General features: G+C 47.1%; 1 protein-coding gene across 5 annotated transcripts in view; it reads right to left on the reverse strand.

The window, feature by feature from the left end:
- Nucleotides 1–14202, reverse strand: part of YEATS2 (YEATS domain containing 2) — a 48772-nt gene extending 34570 nt beyond the window's left edge. For all 5 annotated transcript variants that reach the window (XM_084212047.1, XM_084212046.1, XM_084212045.1 and 2 more), the window contains exons 1-8: nucleotides 14107–14202; nucleotides 13235–13347; nucleotides 10101–10198; nucleotides 9909–10001; nucleotides 6612–6854; nucleotides 4379–4494; nucleotides 3046–3207; nucleotides 1247–1358 (exon numbers count right to left, since the gene is read on the reverse strand). In XM_084212047.1, the coding sequence (XP_084068173.1) occupies nucleotides 1247–1358; nucleotides 3046–3207; nucleotides 4379–4494; nucleotides 6612–6854; nucleotides 9909–10001; nucleotides 10101–10198; nucleotides 13235–13334 (924 nt within the window). In that variant the 5' untranslated portion in view covers nucleotides 13335–13347; nucleotides 14107–14202. The remainder of the gene's footprint in view (nucleotides 1–1246; nucleotides 1359–3045; nucleotides 3208–4378; nucleotides 4495–6611; nucleotides 6855–9908; nucleotides 10002–10100; nucleotides 10199–13234; nucleotides 13348–14106) is intronic.
- Between the last annotated feature and the right edge of the window lie 470 nt (nucleotides 14203–14672).

Genomic DNA, 14672 nt, shown 5'->3' on the forward strand with positions numbered 1-14672 from the left:
CCAAGGCCCACACTAAAGGGGAAAGGAGCAAAAAAATTGAAGGAAATGAGATTGTTGAGAGAATATTTCCATCTAAGAGGATCCTCAAGCAGTGTCCTTTTTTATTCCTTATTCCATCAGGAATAAGCAAATATCTAATATAATGAAATAATAATGAGAGGAGTTTTCAACTGAGCAGCACAAAGGCTGTGTTTACATTATTGTTTTTGATCAAGTAAGTGGTCACACCAAGCCATCAGCTGAAAAAGAGACATAACATGAGACACCTGTTAGAGAGACACTGTAGAAGCAGCTGGGTTTGAGAGGTGTAGGATGTGCCAGGCACAGAGGAGGGCTCAGCTCACTCCACATCCTCACAGCAGCCACAGGCTCAGAGTGAGAACAGCAAGATTTGCTGAACTGAGCCATGGACTGGCTCAGTTTTCTTCTGTAGGCTGAGTTTCCCTCACTGTCCATCACAGTGTTAATAAATTCTCCCCAAGTCACATCTCCCCAAATATATTTTACTCACCATCTGCATTATATGTCCCTAAGCTGCAGGGGAATATTTTCAACCTCCTCTACTGTCTATATTTAGGGTTGTAATGAAGTACCTTATATAGAAGGAAATTCATCAACGCAGGCAGAGTTCAAATAAAATTAATGCTGCTCAAAGAAAGAGGAGACTAACCCAGCTCAGGACTTAAGTCCACTAATGCCAGGGACTACTAATTGAAAGGAAAAGGAGCAATGGCCTAGTTTTGCAGGACTGCTGCATACTAGAAATCCCAAGTGCTGCAGGGGTGAATGAGTTGGAAAAGGGAGCTCTCTTCAAAGGGAATAGGGAATCTCAGCCCTCCCTGCCCTCTCTAACAACAAAGATAATCATTAGCTGATGTGTGTCTGTGCTGAAAGAACAGAACAGACATGGCAGCCACTTAAAGACAGACCTGAAGCCCCCTGTTAGGTTAAAGCCAGTGAAAACATGATAAAAATTTCAAATTTTAGGGAAAAACCAGGTAAGCACTGCTGCTCTGAGCACATTCAGCTCCAGCTGCTGCAAGGCTGGGTTCCCTCCTACTGCATCAACTCCATATAGCCAAGGTAAGAGGCTTTCCTGGATCTGTTTCAATCCCCCAGTGCAACTATTCATGTGAAAATAACCACCAGGACATTCATAACACAGAGAGGCAAAAGCACAGCCTCCTCTAGATTATGCACAAGAGCTCATTTAAACACCTTTCTCTAAAGTATTTTGTTCAAATACCTTCAAATTGTGTATGATATCAATCCTTTTGTTCTGGCTATCCTTGAAGTGTATCTGCACTCTCACTGGGAATTCTCCCCAGCCTCTCCTGGTCAGGTGAAATGGAGGCTCTCTGCAAACAAATGGAGATTACATTTTGATGCAGAAGTGGTACAGCTTTCACCTCCCTCCTTTGCAGAAAGCCAAAGACTCTTTTTCTAGCTGACAGCTAAAGCTATCATCAGGTCTGCTATTCACCACAGAGAGAGTGTAATCATAGCAATGAGAATTTTATGGCTTTGGACAGCTGAAAACACACTTTAACTTTACACAAGGGGACAGGGAAGAAAATGGTAAAGGACTGTTGGATGAGATGTGGGAAACAAGTCTGGTATTTTTAAAAAGAAAACAAAAAAAGGGCTGTGCTATGTCAAATGAAAAACACTTGGTTAAAAAAAATCCAAGTCAGCTCACTGCAAGGTGAGCTTCCAATGCACCATTTTGCAATCACTGCCTGCTGCTCCCTATCAAGAAGCAAAAAGGCACAGGCTTCATATAACACCAAGAGAACAACTTGGGGACAACAAGGAAAAGTTAATCACTGTCAGTCTCCAAGCTGGAAAAGAAGGATCTGTAACATTTACTTCTACTCTGTATTTCAGCTTGTTATTGTAAATGCAAATATGGTTTCTTTACCAAAAAAAAAAAAAAAAAAAAAAAAAAAAAAAAAAAAAAAAAGCTGAAGGTTTAAGGGTGATTTTTAATCCAGAACATTAATGCTCACTACAATGAATGGGACTGCAACACCAGGAATCCATTAACCACATGAGATTAAAACAGAAGATAACCAGCACTGACAACTGAGAAAGGCACAAAAAGACAGGAATCAAATGTAATTTGATATGTTACAGAAGAAATACAACAGAGGTTGCTTTCGTCCTGCTCAGGGTTGTCTTCCCAGAAACATTACTGAGCTGTACCAACATTTATTAACTCAGGAAAGTCTTCCTGGAGTTGCCTTTCAGTAGTTTAATTCTGCCAGAATTAAGCTGCCATTCTGTACCTAAGCAGCCCTTCCCACACTGGTCCCTCCAGGAGGCAGCTGAACATCCTGTGGAGAGTAATTTCTTTGGGAAGACACCAACTATTTCAAAGGCATCCTCCCTCAGTCTTGTCCAAAGAAGAAGGATGAAAGACTGACAGGGCACTTTCCAAGAGAGAACCTACCCCCACCAGGGTCACTTGGAAAACAGGTGTGGGGTAAGGTTTGGGAGAGCACAGGGAAGCTGCCCTGCTCCTGGAGCACCAGCCCCACTACACTGATGGGAAAGTCCTCAGAGCACAAAGCAAATGCCACTGATCTCACACCAAGGAGAAATATTTTGGAGTGGGATATTCATGCCCAAACACACATGCAGCATTAAAAATATGGGTAAATCAGATTCTGGAGACTCCTCTTTCTTTTCCACACTGAAATAGAGGGGTAATAGAAAACAATTTGTTTAGCACCAGAAGCCTAACCTGAGAAGCAGACAGTGTATGTAACACATACAGGAGAGGCACAACCCTCATGAACAGCAAGAAATCCAACAGCTGAACGCTTTTTCTCAGAAGGAAATGAAAAAAAAAACCCAAGCCAACAAACCTGTTAGGCACATTTGCTACATAAAAAAACCTTCATTTATTTTTACTACTATTTTGGGGTAAGCCAAGTTAAGCCAGAGGTTAAATACACACATGGAGTATTAAATCAGGAAAAGAAGTTGTTAATTGGTACTGTAAGCCTGGCAAGCATGAAGACTGGAATAATTCCTTATTACCTCACTTCTACCAGGTCATTAGGTTTGTAACTGGGGTGGAGGAAGAACCAAACTTTCTTGACAAAATGATTTATGCTGGGTTCTCTCCGAGAGCCTCGGACGTACACCATCCATTTATGGGTTGACTGATCATTTTCTTCTCTCTTGTCAGGGGGAATGTACCTGGCAAAGAAATTAAATAACAAGCACAAGATAAAAATCCCAAATAGACAAATATTGCAAAAAGTATTTTGGGAGAGATTAGGCAAAAAAATTGGGGATGTTAAAATGTCTGTGGGAACCTTGCCCCCTGGACATTTTTGCTCATTTGTCCTTTGACAGCTCATCCAGGAACAGACACAGGTCCCATAATCTACTCTAAATTTTTAACACATTTCCTCTGTTTTAATGCACAACTGCCATATGACATTCACCCATTTAAACATTTGGCTCTTAATTAAGAAGATTTAATTTGAGCATTCTACTACTGTCAAATCTCTTACCCCGTCCTATTCTGAGCTATCAGGAAGCAAAACCACACCAGAACACATCATCAACAACCCATAAATTCAAAAAAAATACAATTCTTCTTAGAATTTTTTAAGCAACTTCAGTCAATACTTTGTTCTGGGTCCAGCCCTTCAAGAAGCAATTCAGACTCAAAGTTTTGGCAGCAAATGTCTGATATATCCTGTGCAAAAGACTGACTTGAGTAGAGCAAGGATGGAGAGCTAAAACCTGGAATTGTGAAGTTTCCTAAAATGAATTTCCTAAAATGCCTTTCTTCACTAATTTCCTTGAAGATCAAAAGTTATACATATTTACCTCTTCTTCTTTTAAACATAAACTCTATGAAATTATTTATTTTTGCTATTCTGAACTTGTATAATTTTCCTCATTGTGGTTGGTGGTGCCTTGGGGTGGTTGGTTGGTTGGTTCTCTTGGGGTTTTTCTTCTGTTTAAGAGACCCCCACATTGTACCCACTGAATTAGCCAACTAATTCAATTAGCCAACACACTCAATTAGGACAACATGCTTTTCCAAATTTTCAGGGGAAAACTTCTGACTTCTACGTGATGAAAAAAGGCTGATAGACTTCCCTTCAGGGAAAGAGATCTTAAAACCTCTGCACACATATAAACTTATATATAAAATAACTACTAAAACACCAGTTCCTTCCACAAAAAAAACCTTATGCTGAGACCAGAGGAGGGCTGCCTTGGGCACAGTGATTATTCAAGGGTAACAGCTCATGTTATGACAGCCTAGCAATTTCATTTGTCTCCTAATTGTAACTTTCTATTCAATTTAATCCTGAAATAAAGGAGCATCCCTCAGGCTCTGGATACTAACTTGGAGACGTTGCCAACCACAATCGTTTTCTTCACATAAAGTCGTGAAGTTTCATCATTTGACAGTCCGGCATTTCGTTGTCCTGGTTTTTGAGAGCTTGAAACACCCGAACTGTCCTGAGGGTAGGGGAAGAAAAAAAAGGCAAACAAAAACCCAAACATTCCTCTTAAACATCATTTTGTTTGGTGCTAGAAAAGTAAGGTGTTGTTAAAAAAACAACTAAAAACCTGCATAAATGAAAGACCAACAAGGAATCATCCCTAAAAGTACTTAAATTACTCTCTAGGCACATTGAAGCAACTCAGGCATGTAACAATGCCTGGCCAAGAACACACTGCATGGCTTAACTGAGCAGACATGGTGTGACATCCCATGGAGCTGAGCCACAACTTCAGCCTGGGTTTCAAAAGCACTGTCCCTGCACTATCTGAAATAAAACCAGGCACGGCTAGAATGGCATCGTGATGGTCACTGATCAGGAACAAAGCTCAATCACCCATGAGTGGGGGCTGAAAATCTAAATCTTTCCCATTCCCAGCCTCTGCTGCTCTGAGGGACTCTGGGGTTGCCAAAGAATCGAGGCTGGGTTTGAGACAGGAGAGCAGCCATAACCTGTCACTGCCATCCAGGTAAACCCACAGCCATACCCTGGCATAATAAATCCAGCCTCCCTGTAACACAACTGCAGCTATCAAGCAGTGGCCAAGACTCCCAGTACAATGATCTGACCACCCACTATGCCAACACAAGTAGAAATGTTGTTTGCATGGGACTGAGAGGCTTTTCTACAACCCTGCTGGATCAAGTGCCTGGCTGGAGAGTATGGACTGCCATCCTCAAGTGACCACAGAGCAGCCCAGAGGATGCACTCTGAGCACTCACCAGAGGAGGCTCAGCATGGGAAGCACTGGACTCACTGAACACCACTCCCCCTCCTCTGCTAAGTCAGGGATGCCTTAAAGTGGAGCAAGGAGTCACAGAAGGCTGGGATGGCTCCCACTCCTCATCTCTCCCTCAGCCTCCTCTGCACTGGTCAAAGCTGCACCAATGTGCTATCTATCCCCAAGCAATACAACTGCTCCATCCATCCATGCCCCCAGCACAGAATCTAAGTTCTGTTGGTCTGGTGGTTTACAACACTGGTGGCCCACATTCTGTATGGCTCACAGGCCTTCTGCTACAGACCCAAGGCAGAGTTCCACTAAACTGCAGCCCTCCTGTCAAGGGTGTCATGCTGCTTAATGAAGGCAGAATCACTGCTCTTTCTGCCACGTATTAGTGCAAATTATTCAACTGCAGATGGCAGCCATATTCACTGAGATATACCCACCCCTGGCTGTACTCCTCTGGCAGGCCTGACCACTTAAAGGAACTGAAACGAAACTGGAGTTTCAGCTCATTTCACATTTTACCTGCAGACCTGAGTGAGCCTCCCCTGTGAAGCTACCAGCAGCCAACAGGTGAAGCATTTGTGTGGCTGCACAGAGAGCCACAAAGGGAGGGACTGGATCCAGGTCAAAAATAACTCCCCAAAAAGCATGAGGGAACACTGACAGAACACATTTTTACTTGGGTCAGACTGGTTCAGTTAAGGAAATGGTGGTAATACACAACAGCAAGCAGCACTAACAAGAGGAAAAACAAGTCTCTCCTGTTTGGTCCCGAGTTGTGCACCCAGGCTCTACCAACTAACACTGCCAGGGTGAGCTAATCCTCCAGTGCTACTGTTTGCACTACAGGCCACTGAGGAGGCCAAACCCCTCCAGTGGATCCCCTGTTCTCAGCAATGCAGTCCCCATGGGCACCCAGAGCCAGGCAGCAGCATTACTCCTGAAAACACTGCTGGGAATGACACACATTGCTCTCCTCTGCAGGCTATACCCTCCCAACCTGCCTTCCAGCTGCACAGCACAGCCCAAGCCCAGGCTGTGAAGCACCTCCTTCCCCAGAGGCTATGGCAGGGGCTGGCAGAGCTGTGCTGACCCCACGGCCCTCCCAGGCCTGCTGAGCTCGCTTTGGGCAGGACTGAGGTAAGAGGAGGTACCCACGTTACAGACACTTCAGGTGGCCCCACAGCAAAGCCAGGCTGAGGGAGTGGGAGCAAGCGGTTGGAGAGGGTAAGAAACACATCTTCAGCAAGGTGGGTGAAAACATGAAGAGCTCCTGGTGCCAGCACCGAGTCCTCAGAGCACACACCTCCAACAACTTGATCACCACTCGAGTTTTACTTTACCCGGCCAGCATTTCTGCTCTGTCTCTGGTCCAGGCTGTTTGTCAGCCGCTCGTCGGCGTCCAAGTTGCCATTGTCCTTGTCCAGGAGAAAGTCATTGTGCTGAGAGAGAGAGTCACTCTCAGAGTGGTTGGCAGAGGGGGTGTCTGAGCCCTGGTTAGCTGGAGATGAAGATCTCGAGGGAGATTCCAAGAACTTCTTGATTGAAGGGTGATTAAGAATTGTTGCGTCGCACGACCTGGTCCCCTGCAAGGAAGAAGCCAGGAAGATCTGGTCACCATTCTCCATGAAGATCTGGTCACCAGCCCCTCAGGAAGATCTGGTCACCAGCCCCTCAGGAAGATCTGGTCACCAGCCCCCCAGGAAGATCTGGTCACCAGCCCCCCAGGAAGATCTGGTCACCACTTCCCCCACAGCCCAGATAAAAACAAAGCTGCGCCAGAAGAGGGAAAAGTCAATGAATGAAGAAAGAGCAAATATTTAATCAGCTGGCCTGCAGGAAAAACAGATGCTGCAGAAGATAAAAGCTTAAAAGGGTTCTACAGAAACAGCACCCCAAACTGGATCTGTTCCTTCACACCTTTTGATCTCAGAAACACACTGGGTTTTGGAAGGGAGGACTGCAGCCTACTCAACCACCTAAAACATCCCTTTGAAAACAACCTCTTCCTGTGCAGCCACCTCCAGTCTCATCACACACAGGAAGGCCACAGCTGCCCAGCTCCTGCAGGCAAGCAGGGTAGGGAAGTGCATCAGGCTCTTCAGCTTTTATACTCATTGGCAGCTTTGTCAACACTTATGAGGCAAGCTACACCCTGTCTGCTCCAAAGCTCAACAGGGGATAAATAATAATGTGCTTAGGCATGCTTGCAAACTTTCCTGAAAGAAAGTGAGAGCTAAACTTGGATTCTCCTAAACCTGCAAGGGGGAGGACAGGACAGGCAAGTGTTCAAATCTCTCTTGTTTTTTTCACTACCATGACAAAGGCCCTTCTTTTTCTCTTGCATTTGCTTTTTACCTCCAAAGTAGACGGAAAATATCCATCAACTCAAAACAAGTGTCCCCTGGCCACTTCTTGACCCAGGCACAGACCTCCCTGTCACTTGGGTGTGAGGATGAACCAAGTCAGCAGGAACTGCTGTGCAGCAGCAGAGCACAGCCTCCCTCCCTTCAGCTCCTGCAGCACAGCTCAAAGAGGCTCCTTCCCTGCCCAAACCACCTGCATCAGGCAGGCTGGAACAATTATTCATGGGGCATCTCACAAAGGAAAACAAATCAAGAAACTGACTTGGGATTCATTTGTTGCTTTCTTTGTTTTGTTTGGTTTTTTCCCTTTGCATTTTTATTTTTAACCCACATTAAGTTCTGTGATTCAAAATTCTGCCAACATGATTGAGGGGCAGGCAGACACCAGCATCATTACCAGAACTGCCCTCGAGAGGTGGCAACAAGAGTGGAGTTACAAACATTGTCCCACCTTAGCCTCTGAAGGACCATTCCAGAAGTGCCTTTCCAATTGTCCATGACATACACAAGCAGAGCAATTACCAACTCTCAGTTACCAGCTTGGGAGAGTTAAAGCCATTTATCCAAAGGCAGGGACACAAACACAGCCTGTCCAAAAAACCCCAAAGCCCAAACAAACACCTCTCCTTTTGCTTTACCTTGAGTCAAGTAAAATGACCAACATCTGGTCCAATAACTTGTGGGAAAACATAGTAAAGCAAAATCATGAGGACTCCCAAACCTCAAAACACAGTAGCATTGGGTTTGAGAACTGTTTATATTTATGAGAACTTGCAGGAACTTGCAAATCATCTTCCCAGAAGTTCTTGAATTAAACTACAAAGACTCCTATTCTACCAGAAGCAGAAACAAGACAATATTTCACTGCCTGGTCAAACATACATGAGCCATAATTAAAAACAGACAAGAAAACTGAAATCAGCAACAATTTCGAAATGAAAGAAAAACTGATTTAACCTGTGTGCAAATCAGGACTTTCAGAAAAAAATTTAAAATGTAATCAAAGATACACTCAGAAACTCATAAAAACTACTGGACAACTTAAAGCAAGGAGGCAAAACTTAAAGCAAGGTGAACAGCTCAAAACAATTACAGAATATATTATTTCTGGAAAATGTGAAAATCACCAGAGCAAAAAGCAAACACCCTGCATGGCAGAACAAGAAGAACAAGGAACAGCACAGCTCCTGCAGACACACGATGACAATGGACAAAGGCACTTATGAAGATTAGAACTCAGGTCACATTCTTCAGCTGCCTACACAAAAATCAAAGGGGGCAGAGAGATCTCCAAGCTTTCCAAGGCTACCACAACCTTTTCAAACTCCAGTTGCTCAACTCAAGTTCAGAGAGGGAAAAACAAGCTGATCCTTTTTGTTTTTACCTCACTCCAAGTCCTCTGAAAAGCACAACAGGAAAAGCAGGAGCAGCATTGAGAGCAAGTGCTTGGAAGAGAAATTCTTATGGGATTGGCGTGAAAGCCAAGTTTGCAGCACTCATTTGCAGCTTCCAAAAATCACTGGAAATCAGACCAACTTGAATGGAAAAGATGGTTACAAAATGCCTACATTGGTAATGAACTACATGTCACTTGGGAGTCTGTACAATCATCAACACCCTGCAATTAGCAGTCATTAAGAGCAGAGTGTTCAGAACTGGGGTTTAACTAACAGGGTTTGAGGTTTTTTAATCTTGTGAATTTTTAATCACTCTGTGATATCTCCTTGATTTATCTCCTGTTTTACTGCTGCCATCAGTCTGTTCACCAACCATTAACAGACTGCCTGCTAGGGCAAAGGGAAGATGGTTTCACAGCACTGCCTGAGACTCAAGCAAAATCTTTATTATTTTTCTTTTTTCCTGAAAAGTGCCCAAACGCATCTGTTGCCACTCTCCTCCTGAGAAATGAGAAAACATACTCCACACTTTTCACAGCTTTGCAAGGACAAACTGTGCAGTGTGTGAGAAACAAGGTGCTCTCAGAGAAAAACAGAGGATGGGAAAAAAAAATGCAGAGTATTTCAGAAACCAGAACCAGAGGCTGCTGAACAACTTCACAACTGCTTCTTGAAGACTCCTCTTGGCCAGGTACCTGAGGCCCAGCAGATGCTGCAAAGGTCTCCTCTCACACTGCCACCCACACTGCAGTTTGTAATCCACTGTGTCATTAAATCACACCTTAACACCAAACATCAGCTGAACAGCCACTGAACTCCACACCTTCCTTTGCAAGGACTCCCTGCAGTCTTGTTATTCCCAAATAGTAGTTTTTACCTCTCCAGCTTTGAGGAGACCAGCAGAGGCATAATAGTTAGCCACAATGCAGGCACGCAGCTTGTCCATCATCCTCCTGGCTTCAATCAGGCGCTGCAGAAAGGAAACACAGAGAAATGGTCAGCACTGCAGCAATCCCCCACACCCCAAACACCAAGATCTTAGGGATTTATAAGAACAAAACCTTTATACCTGATCTATAACTTCAATTTCGTGTTCTTTACTCTTCATTTCGACGGCAAACTGTTCCTTTATAATGGTCTCAATCTTCTGCACAGTAACATCTCGAGCTGTACAAGGAAAATAAAGGAGAAAGTATTTACACTTCTATTTTTGAGGCTCCATTTGAAAACAGAAAGATCAAAAATCACTACAGAAGTGAAGGGATAGTAAGTTCAGCACACACACACACACACATAAAGGCAAGGATCACGTTCTTCCAAAAAAAAGTTATGTCTTAACAAAAACCACATGTATCTTTAAAAGCTGGCTTATGTGGAGAGCTGTTTTTCCCTTTTTAGGTCTGAGATGGCAAATGACAGAAAATGGGAAGAACAGGGCCAGTTTGTTTACTTGTGCCCCAGTAAAGCTGTAAACAGTAGAAGGAAAACTCCACAGTGCTGGCCCAGCCCAGCAACTGGAGCAAGCTGGAACTCCACAGAGGCTCTTCTGCTCTCCTTGGCCACATCCACATCCAGGAAATTTACACCACCTCACACAGCAGGAATAAAGCAAACTCATATTTATACAGCCCTGGCACCAAGTGCAGCCTGCTCTGGAGTGCCTACAAGCTGTTTATTACTCACAAAGGAAACTACATTATCAAAAGCTGGTCTCTACCTCTTGCAAAATCCTCTTCCAGCACAGCAGACAAAAAAAATGTAGTCTTTCAGCAGGAGTTTACTGACCTTGGTGGAAAGTATGTAGTTTAGGATTTCAGACTGTGCAAATACCTTACAGCAAATTAGTGGCTAAGAATGGAATTGGAATATTATCATATTTTTCTAGGACATGTATAAACATAAGAAGAAATATCCTTTTTGCTCTACACCCACTGCAGACTTTAATACCACCTTTAATTTAGGGCACCTCCATTACATCAAGGGGTTTCAAACAACTTCTGTTTATAGCAAATTCTAAGTCAGAACGTGGCAAAGCAGGAATTACACTTCTAGAAAAAAGCCTGGAAAAGGTGCTCCAGCCTGTGTCAGTCATGGAGTGACCCCACTAGAAAGCAGATCAGCAGAAGAGTCTCCCTTGCTTCTCCCTGGAAAAATCTCACATTGTTTCTCACATGAAACAGGAGGCAACAACACAAAGACTTTGGCTTGAGCTTCAGAGAAAGCATCTGTCCTCCTAAAAAGTACCTATCTGTTTGAAGAGGTTTCTAATATCACTGGAGTGAAGGGAAAGAAAGGCAAGTCAAAGCTTTGCTGGCATCTTCCAGATAGCATAGATAATTTTACTATCTGATCAGGTTCCACAACAGGAGTGAGGCAACTGATGCCTCTATGCAACAGGGGTATCCTAAATAATTTTCCTTCTTTCCACATACATATACACAGGCATATATATATGTGTGTGTGTATATATATATGCATCTATATATATGTTTGTGTGTATGTATATATATATTTTTTTTTAGGACCAGAAACAGTTGAAGCCTACATTAAAACACAATTATGGTTGAATCTGTATGAGTAAGGCAAAATTAAAAACCAGAGGGATATAATTTACCTCCATGAACACTGTGATGAGGAAATTCTCATAAACCTAAAGAGATTAAGGCATCAGAGGTATGGTTCAGAAAGGGACAACTGCATCTCTTTCCAAGGCTGATGCCATGCCACAGCACATCATGATGATTCAAGCATTTAAGGATTTGTGGTTATATTACAGAGGCTTTTAAGAACACTTTATATTCATTTTTTCCCAGCTTAGTGTCAACCACAGTACCTCATTAAGATCATGTTAGTGAAATTTGTGTAGTTAAGGAATTCCAGTATTGAAAGCTGGAGATCCTCCATGAAAAGAAGAAAGAAGCCAGTTTGGAGGACTCTCCTGAAAGCAAAGTTCACTTTGGCAAGGACAGTTTTCCAAGGCCCTGACACTGTTTCAGAAGCAGATTAAAAACCTGCCTACAGTCCCTGGGACATGCCAGAAGGGAGTGTGGTGGCTCCTGGCAGCCAGGCAGGGCAGGCAGCTGGGAGTGGTGACATGGCCAGCCCAGCACAGCTGCACTGGGCCCCCACTGGCAGGGCCCCTGCTCCTCGTGGCAGACAGGACCTGCCCAGCAACACATTCAGCCCAGAGCTCAGCCCCCTCAGACCTGTCCAGAGTACAGCATCCTCCAGAACATCACCCACTAAGCCATCCTCTGTCCCTCTCCAACTGGCAGCTCCAGCTCTATTCCTGGATCTTTTTCAGAGCCCACAGCCAGCCTCAGTTTTCTCACCTCCCTGTTTGTCAGCTCTTCCCATCACGATCCTCTCTCACTAGCTGTGCTGTGCCAGAATCGCTAGCCTACTCCCTGCCCCCGGGGCAAGCAGCTCTACTCTCATTTGCCCAGAGAGACTGCAACCTGTCCCAGGCACTCTGCCAACAGGCTGCTTCCCAAAGCAAGCACATCCAAGCGTGCCAAATGCAAACATACTAATCCAGCTACCTGCTCCACTACACTTCTTTATCCACCTTTCCTTCAGTCATGCTCCTCTTCCTCCTTTCTTGCATGTTTCAAAGCCTCTTCCTTCTCCCTAAATTATCTTTTCTGCACCTCATCAAAGAAGCTTCTTTCTGCTTCATCTGCCAGCTCTTGCAAACATTTGTCATCCTCCTGCCAGTACAGCCAGTGCATGTACTGCAGGGTTGTGCATCTCTTTTACCCTGCAGGGTCATGGATTTTTTTTTTTTCTCCTCCCCATCCTGTACTGTGACCTCTATACCCCAAAATGTAAACAACCTGCCAATCTTTTCCAGGGCAGACTTCAGCCACAGAACAAATACACAGGCTGGAGAACAACTCAGCAAGGGAAGATGGACTGTAAATACTTTAGGAAGCAACAGGAACCAAAGTGCTGGGGCCACGGACAGCTTCTGCTCCATCTCCTATCATGCACCAAAGGCTACATCCTCACACCTTACTTCTGGTCCACATAGCAGGAAGGAATGACTCCACATAAAATACATCTCTATTTGGCTACACAGAGGTATCACTACCGGCCTTGCCCATCACCTGTCCTTTGTTCCTAACTCCTATGCCAGCCTTTTCCTGACCAGTTCACATACAGCATGCACATCCACAGAATTTCCAATTCCACAGCTCCTACCTGACTGTTCGGCTGCTTTGTGCCGCTTGTTGGGATGTGTGACGGTGATGTCCTCATAATCAGGGTCCTTCTCTGCGATCACTCTCTTGATCCCAGACATGTTCTCTACTCCACTAGCAGGAAAAATAAAAACATTAACCTTTCCCACAGTGACCATCAGGGCAGGCTTCAACCTCTCACCATGTGGAGGCTTGTGGTGCACCCCCCAAAGGGAAGGGGCACTTCTCTAGTGAGGTATTGATCATCGCACAGGTCCACAGCTGGGAGCTGTTTCTGTTCTGCACAGCCTGGGAGCTTTAAATGTCTCCTGACGCCTGTACCTCACCAGAGCTCGGGTGCCCACAGCCCCAGTGAAGCTGCAGCGGCCGATCCCCGTGCCCCCCTGGCAAAGGGCTGCCGAAGAGCCCGGTGAGCCGTGCTCGGGACACCATCCGTGGGCTGGCGGGTGACTACAGGACAGCGGGGCTCCTTCCACACAGGCACCACCGCCCGTGGCAGGGGAATGCTGGGCAGCGGACGGGCCCAGGTGCCTCGGCGGTAGCCCGGGGCTCCCCGCTGCGGGGTCACACACCGGCTGTCGCTCGCCCAGAACCGCTCGACCCGAGCCACGACCCAGCCCCGTGAGGGGGCAGCGAGTCCCCCCGAGGCGGGAGCACCGCGGGGCTCGACCTGCAGGCGTGAGGCGGCGCGGAGGCCGCCGCGGGGGGCGGTGTCGGCGGTGCCGGTGTCGGTGCCGCCCCGGGCGCGGAGGGCGGAGCGCTGCCCGCGGCCGGTCCCACGTGCGGCGGCGCCGCTCCCCTCCCCCGCCGCGCACACAAAGCCGCCGCCACGGCCGCGCTCCTTCCCCGCGCTCCGCCCGCCCCGCCGCTCACCGCGCTTCGCCGCCCGGCCCGGCCCGGCCCCGCTGCTTGCACCGGCCGCCCCCGCCCGCCGCGCCGCCCGGGGCGCTCAGCGCCGGCCCCCGCCGGGCCGTCCCACCGCCGCCGCCGCCATGAGCGCAGGGCCGAGCGCCGCCCGTCACGGCCGGGGCGGGCCCGCGCAGGCGGGCAGCGTGCGGGAGGCGGGGCGGCCGCGGGCAGGTGCCGCCTCACGGCCCGCACCACCGGGGGCGGGCACCGGGGGCGGGGAGCCCTCAGGGCGGAGCGGCCGGACAGGAGCTGGGGGGCCGTGCGGTTCCCTCAGGGCGGAGCGGCCGGGCCGGGGCCAGGGGACCGCGCGTTCCCTCAGGGCGGAGCGGCCGGGCCGGGGCCAGGGGACCGCGCGTTCCCTCAGGGAGGAGCGGCCGGACCGAGACCGGGGGCCGTGCGGTTCCCTCAGGGCGGAGCGGCCGGGCCGGGGCCAGGGGACCGCGCGTTCCCTCAGGGAGGAGCGGCCAGGCACAGGCTGTGGGCAGATCGGGCGCTTGCCCACCGCAGCGCAGAAACCGAGATGGGCGACG

Source organism: Fringilla coelebs (assembly GCF_963513975.1).
Source record: "Fringilla coelebs genome assembly, chromosome: 10".
In the NCBI taxonomy this organism is placed as follows: domain Eukaryota; kingdom Metazoa; phylum Chordata; class Aves; order Passeriformes; family Fringillidae; genus Fringilla; species Fringilla coelebs.